A 12,054-nucleotide genomic window follows, 5' to 3' on the forward strand; every position below is an offset into this window, starting at 1 on the left:
ATAGATTTCTCACACTAATCAAGTGATTTGTGGGAAAATCCTATCCATCTCCCTAACCTGAGCTGAATCAAGCAAATGATGGCTGCAAGTTGCGGAGTGAGCTCCGAGGCAGGCGAAAGGCTGGTATATGACCCTGCAGAACTTTCCTGCAGCATGAATTCCAGGCAAGCAGGTAACTAGGTGGTTCCCAAGGAGGGGAGCCCCCTTAGCCAGCTCCCTTTCAGCTGTCCGAGCGGGGCTGTTTGCAGGGTAGGCGGGTGTCTCTGACATGGGAGCTCTCTGTCAGCAGATATTCCTGTCTCTGCATAGGGAGAACACTTCTTGCTCTGCCTCCTACAAGGAAAGGAATGGATGCTCTGATAGGATGCGCCCCTGTGAGGGCTGTGTTTTCAAACCCTTGCATGCCATCTGGTTCCATGCGGTTGATATTGAGGATCACTTTTTTGACTGTGAATGTATATTTCTCAGTCTAGGTTTAGTTAAATTCCAGGGCATTCTGAGTAATCTCTAGAGGGCTTAGGTGAAGCCAGTTTAAACTTTTTTGCAACGTAGAGAGGAGACACTTGATGTGTCACACTTGACGTGTGGGGAGATGGGTAGGTGGCTGGGTTGGGCTGAGGAAGGAGAGGTTGGGGGTGATGTGTGAATCTTGGCACAAGCTTATAGTGTCAAAACATCCAAAATGCTGAAGGCTGTTTTTCTACACAGAAAAATAAATTCACTAGAGTTCAGAGAAAGAGAAATACAGTGGCTACAGACACAGAAAAATGTTTGATTCTATGACTAATCAGTAGAGTAGAATGGTTAGGCAGATGGGGTTCTGGAGTCAGGCTCTGGTCCTGGCTCCAAAATTTAGCTGTTTGACCTTGTGAAGGATCATTCAGTTGGGCCTCAGTTTTTCTCTCTGTGGCAGGAGGAGGAGAGGGCCTGCCTTGCCAGGATGCCATGTGGCAGTGACGTAAAGTCCGGTTGAGCTCTTACCACTGATAACAGTGCCAATAATAACAATAATAGAAGTGCTAATCAAAATGGAAATGAGATGCCATTTTTCCAGCTATAAAATTACTGAAGGTTAAAAATGACATTGCTCAGTGTCATGGAGATATGATAGAATGGTATAAAGTCCTATTATTAGAACTGTAATTGGTGCAACCTTTCTGGTAAGCATGATTTTGGGGAGTTCTGTACTTTAGATCTACTTCTAAGATTCTATCCTAAGGAAACGATCAGAGATGCAAGGAAGCTTGTGTCTATAAAAGTGTACACTGTGGTGCTCTTAACTTTTCTGAAACACTGGAATCAACTTTTCCCCCACAGCAGGGAACTAGTTAAAGAAACTATGGTACATCCATACAGTGGAGTAGTAGGCAGCCAAATAAAATAAAAATATTTGAAGAATGTTAGTGCCATGTCCATTAAGCTGTAGGTTAAATATCTTCTAAACTGCCTGATGAAATACAGTACCCCGAGATGCTAACAGAAATTCTCACCAGATTATGGATGATTTCTGTTTTCCTTTTTATATTTTCTTCTGCAGCTCTAAATATCTCACAGTGAGCTTTTATTAATTTTTTATAGTAAAAGTAATAAAAAATGATGGAAAGATATCCAGTAGCCTGAGTGGATTAGGTGTTTGCTGTCTCCGGGAAGTATTTCTCTGGGGATCAGGCCTGTTGTGGATCCTTGGAAGCTTGCTAAGAGGCTGTGTAGGGATCCTTCTCTTCCCCTTCCCCAATGCAGAAGCACCAGGTGTTTTGTAGCTAAAAACAAACATTTAGAAAAGTGGAAGCAGATGCAGGTATGTTGTGAAGAGAGCACTAAGCAGAGGGGATAGCCTGCCCTGGTTTGCTCTCAGCCCTGAAATCCATTAGCTTCCTGGGAGCCACAGATGGTGACAACCCACATATCTAGTCACTCCCAAAGCCATAGCCAGACTGGAACCTGCTGCCCTCTTTCCTTATGGTTGTCGCTGGGAAACTAGGAAGAAGGATCTTCAAACAGCAGCCCTGCCCACATAATGCTTCTAGAACACGGGGGCCGAAGATGCCAGGGACGAATGTAGGAAAACACTTGGCAGCGGCAGCGGGTCCAGGGCAGAGGCGTCTCACAGGACACAGTGGTCCCCAAGTCTGGGCCATGTTAGAGGGCCGTCTCCCCTATGGTACCTATATCTTCCCGCATGTTGAAGGATGGAGCATCTGAACAGAATGTTTGCAAATTTTATAATTCATTAAGTGTACTGATGGAACGGACTGTTTAATAGAAATAATTCTTTTATTCAACAAATACCTTTTGAGGATATGTAATGTGTCAAGACTGGGGTTAGGTGCTGGGTATTCCCTGGTGAGTAAAGCAGAGACCTCAACTTCTATGGAATTTACTCTCTCCTATGCATTGGACAATTTAGTTCTGATATATATCTTTCAAAATCTGGAATTTTTTTTTTTTAATATATTGGTTTTGCTTAAAGTAGGACACTGTCGCTTTAGGTCTGCAAAATATTGTAGAAATAGTGATTTTTTTTTTTCTCTTAGTGCAGATGTCCCGAATGTTATATAAGTTTAAATATTTTTCTTTAATTCATCCTTATGACATCTCTGCGAGTTGGGGCAGGGAGGGGGTGCCACCCGCCTTCCAGTGAGGGGCGTGAAGGGATGTTTTTGGCTCTAACTTTGGCCCTGCTGGGAACGTCAGCGCAGCTGCTGACTTGAGTTCAATGAGGCTGCTTCTCTTCATTGCCTGCTGGTGGCCACTGGCCACTTGGCGGCCCGTCGCTGAGGCAGTGTGTGTTCTCTGCCCTCTGGAAACCACTCGTTCACCTGGGAGCTTTTTTAAACTTGAGAATACGATGACTATTGTGTAATTTTTTTCATTACACTGAGCACCAGAATAAGGTTCCCGAAGATCCTCTGAGGTATAGGATTATGTTTAGCAAATGTAATTGTAACTTTTGTAAAGCTGCAGCCTTCTGCTGTATAATATGTTGTGACTTAGGTTTTTCCTCTCTGCTTTGGAATGCACCCAGATGTTTTCTTCTTTTAAAGATCTGACATGGCCATGGCCGGCTCTATAAATAGTACCAAACATCAGCTATAATGCCGGCATGATGCCGATTTTTTTTCCTGCCACCCACTGAAAGTCTTGGGAGAAAAATCTCTCTCTCTCTCTCTCTTTCTCTACAGGCGCATGCGCGCGCGCACACACACACACACAGTTATATTTAGACATAAGTAAAAACCCTGAATGTGTTCAAACACACATGTATTCTGTTTCTTTTGTTTTTTAGGAATTAGGTAAAAAGGAGTTAAAGAGCTTTCAGCAACAACAGAAAACAAAATGACTTTCCCAAGTCTCTATGATTTCCAGGCAGAGTACTCAATTAAATTACTCCCTGTCACCAAAACTCCCAGTCCAATGAGAGGACAGCTCTATTAGTAACTAATCCTACCAGGCTTCCTGGGCATAAAAGATGAAAAGATTCTTTTTATAAATTCCTGGGGATTTTTAATAGTTGTAGAAAGAGTCTCTAATGGTTGTTTTAGTTTGCTAGGATTATGGGAACAAAGTACCATAGACTGAGTGGCTTAAGCAACAGAAATTTCGTGTCTCACAGGTGGAAAGGCTGGAAGTCCTCTGGATACTTCCTCAGGGATTGAGGGAAGGAACTGTTCTAGGTTGCTCTCCTTGGCTGGTAGATGACCATCGTTTTCCCTGTGTCTCTTCAACTTGTCTTTCCACTACATGTTCATCACTGTGTCCAAATCTCCCCCTTTTTTATAAAGGTACCAGTCGTGCTGGATTAGAGCCTACCCTGATGACCTCACTTTAGCTTGATTACCTCTGTGAAGACCCTGTCTCTAAATAAGGTCAGGCTCTGAGGAGCTGTGCATTAGAAGTTCAAATATAAATTTTCTGGAGGAGGAGACACAATTCAACCCACAACAATAATCTTTTAGGTTATACTTGTACATCTGGGAACAACTTTCCTTAAACCATCCAAGACTGATAATAGTTCTTCCCCTCTTCCCTCACTGAGGAATGGGTTTCCACTTCTCATATTATTTTCAAATTTAACTTTACTTACCCAATCTACCTACTACTGTAGCCAAACCCATTTCCTCTTCTGGGGTATGAAAGGGAGGACAGCTGGTCACCAGCCTTGATCTAGTGGCTTAGTAGCCATCTTGAAGGATGTGACATTTTCTCTTCTCTTTCTCCCTCACATCTTGGCCTTCCTGCAGCCTGACCAGTGGGATCCTATAAGGAATGTCTTGGGGGAGGTCCTGTCCTTTTCCAGTTGGGTGCCCTTGAGTACTGTGGGCAGGCTTGGCACCATTGAGGGGAGTGGGGAGCAGACAGGACAGAGAAGAGCTCATCTATATTTAGCTCCCAGCCTAGCTGTCTTCTGGGGCCCAAGCCCTGACTGCCACTTCTCATACCCTCCTCTACACCCGGTGAAGACACCATATAACACACACAGAGCACCTGTTTCCCCATTGTTCTTCTTAACTCAGAAATCCCATAGGTAATAGCTAGTATTTTTACTGCCAGTGGAGGGCTGCAAGCACCGATGTGCTATTACTGTAGTTAATACTTTTCAGACACATGCTCATTCATTTCTTTCTAATGGGCTGCGAGCACCAATATGCTGTATTGTGCTTAATACTTTTCAGACACATGCTCATTAGCTATTTCTTTTTAACCTGTTCCCTTGTGTGAACCAAATTTACATGCTCCTTGGTCTCATGCTCAGTGTTTCATGTCCTTATACCCATAGTCATCACACCCAAGGGGATGGTATAGGGCAGAGGCAAGACTTTGACTCACGGATGCCTTTGTACTGAGGGTACCTGCCTGGACAAGAGATTTTATGTGTCCTCTCATGGGTGACACTTGGACAGGGAGCCAGGGGGTGAGATATGTTTGCTCAGGAAGAATCTAGAGTTATTCTAGGGAGAGCTAGAGACCTGAAGTACAGGGACAGAGCCTGGTGTGGCTGAGAAGAAAAAATTTAGTTTCATTCCTGGCTGTCCTGCTACTTTCCTAGATGCTGCAGGTGGATATAGTGGCCAGGTCCAGAGACAAGCACACAAACACATTCAGCATATGGAGGATCAGCAGGTATATATTATTTTTTCTGAGTGCTTTCATCTGCCCTGCTCCTGAAATTCTGAATAGTACAGATGGAAAATCCAGTAGAGGGCACCCGGGTGGCTCAGCGGTTTGGCGCCGCCTTCAGCCCAGGGCGTGATCCTGGAGACCAGGGATTGAGTCCTGTGTCGGGCTCCCTGCATGGAGCCTGCTTCTTCCTCTGCCTGTGTCTCTGCCTCTCTCTCTCTCTCTCTCTCTCTCTGTCTCTATGAATAAATAAATAAATAAATCTTAAAAAAAAAAAGAAAATCCAGTAGAAAAATGGGAACAAGGGGAGACATTTTTTTCTTCTGTTGAATTATGAATACAGACACCACACCACCTTCTTTGCTTCTTTGGTTTTCCTACCAAGATAAGCCATGTCAGAAGTGACACCTGTTGCAGCCAGTCAGGGCAGACCAAGAGTTATAATTAGGGGATGCCTTGGGCCGCTGATCAGATACAAGCACTAAAGAAGTTCCAGTAGCAAAAAGTCATTCATGTGCAAAAGTGTAAACATTAAGAAATGTGTTTAAATTAGATATGCTTCGCTGCCCTGGGAAGGGTGCAGAGAACAAATGCCAAAAGTAAAGCAGACTTTTATAATGTTGCCTGGGAGTGGGAATGAAGGGAAAGCTTAGGAAAGCTCCATCTCATTAGCTTGGGGGTGGGGAGCATTCTTTTCTGGGGGTGTCAGCCACGTCTGGGAGATTTAGATTTAGCAGATGGATCATTCTAACCACACAGCAGGAAACTGCTAGGTGTGTACTGGAGTTTACTGCACTTGGGAGGTCCTGGTATATGTTACACCCATTCTTTTACTTTACCAGTACCTTCCACCCCCATCATCTTGAGGTGAGCCCAGAATGTATCTCTTGTTCTCTCAGAGGTTCTTTTCTTCAAGAGAATGCCAAGAGATGCTGATCTTAGCAGCTGGATGTGATGGATGTACTGTTACAGATGCCACAGTGGCCCACATCAGTTCTGCTTCTTGAAGAGCACCTAAACATAGGCATTAAATGTGACATTTCCTGAGTGTTCAGGAGTGTGTCAAGGCCACAGAGGTGAAGGCTTTGGCCCTGCCCACAAGCTGCAGTAGATGAGGAGACAGACGTACGTCACATGACCGGAGAAGAAGGAAGAAGGTACCCACTAGTACCTCAGTGGGTACTAGAGGGTACAGTGAACATGCAGAAGAAGGTGACATTGGGTGGTGGCCACAGAAGGCTGCAAGTATAAGTACAAGGAAGGGCTGAGCTAGGGCTTGTTTGGTCTTAGGAAGTCAAGGAGAGGGAAGAAGCTAGGGCCTCAGGCTAGGAGGGTGGTGTGAGCAGAGGCCCCCACACAGGTATGAATGTGGCAGGTGAGATGAAAAGGGGAATGACCTGAGGTCTCTTGGCCACCAGCCTGTGAGGGTTGATGATGCTTTGCAGAACAGTCCTAGTTTGTGTTTCTATAAAGCAGAAGTGGTGAAGGGAGAAGACATTTCTAGCTCCTCGTAGAGTCCCTGGCAACTGCCATCAGCAAGCCTTTTCTCTGGCCAGCAAGGCTGTGGCTTTGTTCTACGCAGTTCTCCACCACCTCCCTGCACACTGTGTGCACACTGGCTCTCCTCTAGATGCCCTCTGTTGGCCCGCTATCTGAACTGGCCCTCTGTACCAGAATGCCTCCCCTCAACTGTACAGGTTCAAATCCTACCCCATCCTTCAAGGTTCAGTTCCAATGTCATGTCCTCCATGGAAACTGCCCTATCTCTCCTCTCCTGTCCCTAGTCTAAAGGATGACTCTGAGTATAGTCACTTTTGTGTACTTCTCTTAAATGCTCTTACTATTTCCTAGTTAATATTGATTGAATACTATGTACTATTCTCTGTACCTTGGATAAATCAATGAATAAATTAAAAACTTCTGCTCTCACTGAGTTTATGTTCTAGCTGGAGGAAACAGATAATAATACAAATGATACATAAGTAGAATTATATAAAATGTTAGAAGGTGATAACATAGAAAAAAAAAGGAAAATTCAGTCATATGTAGAACATAAGAAATAGTGAAAGGGACTATAAGGGAAAGGAGGGGAACTGAATGGAAAAAGTTAGAGAGGGAGACAAACCATGAGAGACTCCTAACTCTGAGAAACAAACAAAGTGTTGAGGAAGGGGAGGTGGGCAGAGGGTTGGGGCAACTGGGTGACAGGCCCTGAGGAGGGCAGTTGATGGGAGGAGCACTGGATTTTTTTTTTTTTTTAAAGATTTTATTTATTTATTCATGAGAGACAGAAAGAGAGAGAGAGAGAGAGAGAGAGAGAGAGAGAGAGAGAGGCAGAGACACAGGCAGAGGGAGAAGCAGGCTCCATGCAGGGAGCCCAATGTGGGACTCGATCCCGGGACTCCTGGATCACACCTTGGGCCAAAGGCAGACGCTAAACCGCTGAGCCACCCAGGGATCCCAACTGGGTGTTATACTATATGTCGGCAAATTGAATTTAAATTAAAAAAACGTTTTTTTTTAAAAAAGGAAAGCAGAATACAGGGAAATGGAGAGGGGTTGGGAATGCTGACCTAGGGGGAATGGCATCAGGTTATAATTTTAAGTAGGGTAGCCTATAAATAGTTCTCCTGAAGAGGGTTACATGTGTAAAGACTTGGGCCAAGGTCCTGAGGTTGAAGCATACCTGATATGTGTTCAAGCAACAGCGAGGCCGATATTGTTGTATAGTCTGAGAAACGGAGAGAGAAGGGAAGGAGGTCAGAGAAGAGTGTGAGTGTTGGGGGGAGGGACATCATATAGGGCCTTGTAAACCAATTTTAAGGACTCACAGAGATAAGCAGGATTTTGAGCACAAGAGTGATATGATCAAGATTTATTGTTTAAGACTCACGCTAGATGCTGTCTTCAGAATAGACCAAAGACAGGGAAAGGTGGAGGTGGAGACCAGTCAAGAGGTTACAGCAATGGTCTGTGTAGCCTGTCCTAGGGAGGGGGCAATAAGAAAATGGTCAGAGACTTTGTATATTTTGAATTTTATTTTTAATGAGTGGCTTGTGATAGAGGTAAGAAGGAAAGGAACCAAGAATGATTGCAAGGATTTTGGCTGGAGCAGTTGGAAGGCTGGAGTTGCCATTGCAGGTGATAGGACAGGCTGTGAGAAGGGGCAGTGGGCAACTGAGGAGTGTTTGAACTGGTCCTCCTGGGCTGGAAACTACGTAGGAGTAGGTACACCGTATGAGGTACTTTGTGGTCTTCTTAGGGACTCGGGAATTGTACTTGATGGGTGTATCATATACCAGGGCTGTTAGGATTGCAAAAAATTCCTGCTTTGGGAGGACAAGTTAATTTTTTAGGGATCGTTTAGATCAGATCCCTATGTCTGGCTGCTTCCCCAGCTGGGCATTTTTGCCTCTTTGACATCATCCAGAGGTTTAGTGACAGGTCTCCAGCAGAGAAGAGATAGTTTGGTGAGGATTTGACCTTAGGTGGGGTAATCTCCTGAGCCACCAGGACACTTGATCTAGGTGCAGAATGTTTTGTTGGAACTAATCTTTTCTCTCCCAGTCATTATCACACCTAATGAAAATGATTAATTGGTGTTAATTAGTATGCCAACAGAGTGTGAGTCCCGTTAAAAACTAAATGTTCCTTTTGGATTCTGGAGAGACTGGAATGGGGGTGAGGAGGATAAGGAGAGTGTGTTTGGCTTTACATATAGCCCCGTGCTGCAGAGATTTCTGGTCAGAATCCTACTTTGTTAGTAGAGAGATTTGGCTGGAAGCATACCCAGGCTAACTCAGGGGTTACTTTGTTAAAAATATTCCTAGTGGGGTTGTATGAGTAATTAGAATTGTTGACATTGAACCTGCTTATGTTTATGTCATTGGAAGAGCAGACTCTTCACCCACAGGTACTTATTGAACATCTACTCGGTGCCAGCCATCATGCCAGTCACGGGGAAAAATAAAGATAACTGACACACTGTCCTTTCTTTAACTCTCAGTCTATTCGAAAAGGCAGATGTGTAAACAGGGATACGTGGAGTGGAGTCTTAGAGGAAGTAGAGGTCAGTTACTCAGTCAGAGCCAGAGGGGCTTTCTAGAGAAGATGGCAATTGAGTTGTGTGGAGAAGGATGATGTAGAGTGGTTCTGGCGGATGAAACAGGAGGCTGTTACAGGCAAGCAGGAACAGTGTGATGGGAAATGAGGTTGAAGAGGCAGGTCTGGCCGTAAAGAGCCTTTTAGGCTCTTAGAACAAGAAATTTGGACTTTATCCAATAAGCAACAGGTAGATATTAAAGGTTTTTAAGCAGAGGAATGATGTAATTACATTAATGACTGGGTCCCTAGAGTGTCATGATGGAGAGGTGGGATTCTAGAGTCAGAGAGATGAAAGGCTTTTATGATAGTCCAGGCCAAAAGTGATGATGACCTAGATTAAGGCATTAATGGTGAAGACCACTTGGAAAGGCATTGGTACCTTACTGTAACTAGGTTACTTTTGATTCTTAAAACTCCTCTATAATGATAGTGACATTTACTAAGAGTTGGGCACTTTCCTCTCTTAATCTTTCCAATGACCCCATAAGGTAGGTACTGTTAAGAATGGGTATGTGAAAAAAAAAAAATGGTATGTGAAGGAAACTGAGACACAGATTTGGATAAGCTGCCCAAGATCTCCCACAACCAGGGATTTCACAATCCATGCCCTTAACCATATCACTATTACTACCTAAAGGATAGGTAAAATCATCCCATTTCATGGATGAAGGGATAAGGAAAACAGAGGGGTCTCTGGGGAATGAGGAGAATGGAAGAGTCTAAGACAGCCTTGTTTGGGGATTCTCAGATATAGGGAAATATGAAAATCCTGTCAACAGGTGTGAGTTTTCTATAAGGGGTAGTGTCTGGGGTAGCAGGTAAAGAGAAGAAAACACATGTGAGTGTGTTCCAGTAGGGAAAGAACCTTTGACATGAGAAAATACAGTTCAATTGTCACCCTGTCACCAACTCCCTTCACCTTTTCCTCCTCTGGTGTGGGAGCAGTCAGTATGGGGTGGGAGTGGAATGCCCTCCTGTGAGCTTCTCTTACTCGATTAATATTAACCACCTGACTCTTCAAGTGTCTGAGGGTGGAACTCAGGTTGTCAAAGTGGAATTGACGTCATCAAGAACAACGCAAGTCGAAAACAGTAGGGAGGGCTCTACAAGGTCGCGTTTCCTAACTCCCAGTGCTGCTTAAACTAGTTGAAGAGCTTCTGAGCCTCCTTTGGGGGGACCTTGTTTGACCTGTTTCTTGTCTCTGGATCTTCCAAGTGACGGAGGGCTCTCTGTGTGGGCCTGCCTTTGTCACTAGTCACTGGATGACTTGGCTTTCTCATCAAGAAAAGCTGAGGGCAGCAGCCTCTTGGGGAGAAAGTGTTCTGTCTGAGTATGGCTGCAGGAGCTTCCTCTTCTAGATCTGTGGACCGTTTGGGGGCCCGTCACCCCCCGAAGCAGAAGCAAGGGGCTAGCCATTGATCCTACTCTGCTGCAGGAGGGAATCCCAGCAGAGGCCACCAGGAAGGCTGCTGTTGATTTGGAAATACCTACCCGGTGACAGGGAAAGGTCAGAGCGACAGCTTTCAGCGACTCATTTGCATCTTGGATGATGTTCTAAAATAGCTTATTTCTGAGAGCCATTAAATACTGATAAGTGGGCATTTTTGTAGACAGAAAAACAAATAAGGAGCGACATTAACATTATCTTTTCTGTGCACATGTGCGTGTGCATCCACGGAAGACTGATTTGGGGCTGGGGTTGCCAGTCAGGTGACACTGGGGCTTTCTGAGACGGGCGAAGGCAACACATCCCTCAAGGCTGTGGCTGCCCCTTCCTCTTCCCTGACGATTCTTCATCTAAATCTCTTTGTCACCTTGCATGGAGGATTTTTTTTTAACCTCTCAGGGCTTCAGAGACTGAGGTTTATTGGTACTGACAGCCCCTGATTATTTAAAATCCTGGAGGCCACGATTTCTGCTGTGCTGGTCCACAGAGAGTTCAGCTGGCCAACCCCTGCTGACCGCCCCGATAGTTCATGCTCTAAGGGCCACATGGAAGAGAAAAACCTCCCTTTAAATTCTAAAATAGCTAACAAAAACTAAAAACAAGCCTGTCCCCTGCACTCCTCCCTGCCACTGCCAACCGGCAGTACTTCTTTCCTTAAATTCAAATCTAGTCCTCTGATGATAGTCTGATAACTTTAAGCAGCAGAAATGTTGCATGCAGTTTACTTCGGGCATAACCCACGGGGGTGCAGGATGAGAGGCTACTGGAGAGAGCATCACATTGTCACCCTCATGAGCCCCCAGGATAGGGCCAGAGGTGTGCCTTCCCAAAAGGGGGCTTTGAGATCACACTGGAGGCATTTACCAGGATGTTCATGCTCCTGTCCAGGGAGGGAAGTCAGGAGGTGTGTGTGTGTGTGGGGGGGAATCACTGTTACCTAGCAACAGCCACATCCTGTGATAAGACTTGGTCTGAAGGAAAGAGGTTTTCACAGGCACCTGGAGAGGTTCCCTGTGCCCCTCCGCAAGCTGGGGAGATCTTGGGTTGCTCTGTGGGCACCCCCTTCAGGGTTCCTCACTGTGGGTGCTTTTCTTGCCCTGAATAGAGGCTTCCTGTTGAAGTGTGAGGTGTATATGAGCCTGTGTGTACTTGAGCATGCGTGTATGAGCATGCGTGTGTGTGAGCATATGGGTGTGTGAGCATGTATGTGTGAGCATGCATGTGAGCATGTGTGTGAGCATGCATGTATGAGCATGTGTGAATGAGCATGTGAACCTGTGTGTGAGCATGCATGTGAGAGCAAACGTGTGAGCTTACATATGTGAGCATATGTGCATGCATGAGCATGGTTTCCGTGTTGGCGAGTAGAGTGCCAGCTGCAGCTC

General features: G+C 45.1%; 1 protein-coding gene across 8 annotated transcripts in view; it reads left to right on the forward strand.

Annotated features, from left to right (window-relative positions):
• ZMAT4 (zinc finger matrin-type 4) overlaps positions 1-12,054 on the forward strand; it is a 356,108-nt gene that overhangs the window by 14,688 nt on the left and 329,366 nt on the right. The window contains exon 1 of one of the 8 annotated variants that reach the window (XM_035699720.2): positions 6,069-6,275. The exons of 5 other annotated variants lie outside the window; for them this stretch is intronic. In XM_035699720.2, coding sequence (XP_035555613.1) covers positions 6,253-6,275 — 23 coding nt within the window. In that variant the 5' untranslated portion in view covers positions 6,069-6,252. Of the gene's footprint in view, positions 1-6,068; positions 6,276-12,054 lie in introns of those variants that run through there. 2 more of the 8 variants (XM_035699724.2, XM_035699722.2) reach the window with 2 other exon arrangements.

The sequence above is a fragment of the Canis lupus genome, chromosome 16 (assembly GCF_003254725.2).
Source record: "Canis lupus dingo isolate Sandy chromosome 16, ASM325472v2, whole genome shotgun sequence".
Classification (NCBI taxonomy): Eukaryota; Metazoa; Chordata; class Mammalia; order Carnivora; family Canidae; genus Canis; species Canis lupus.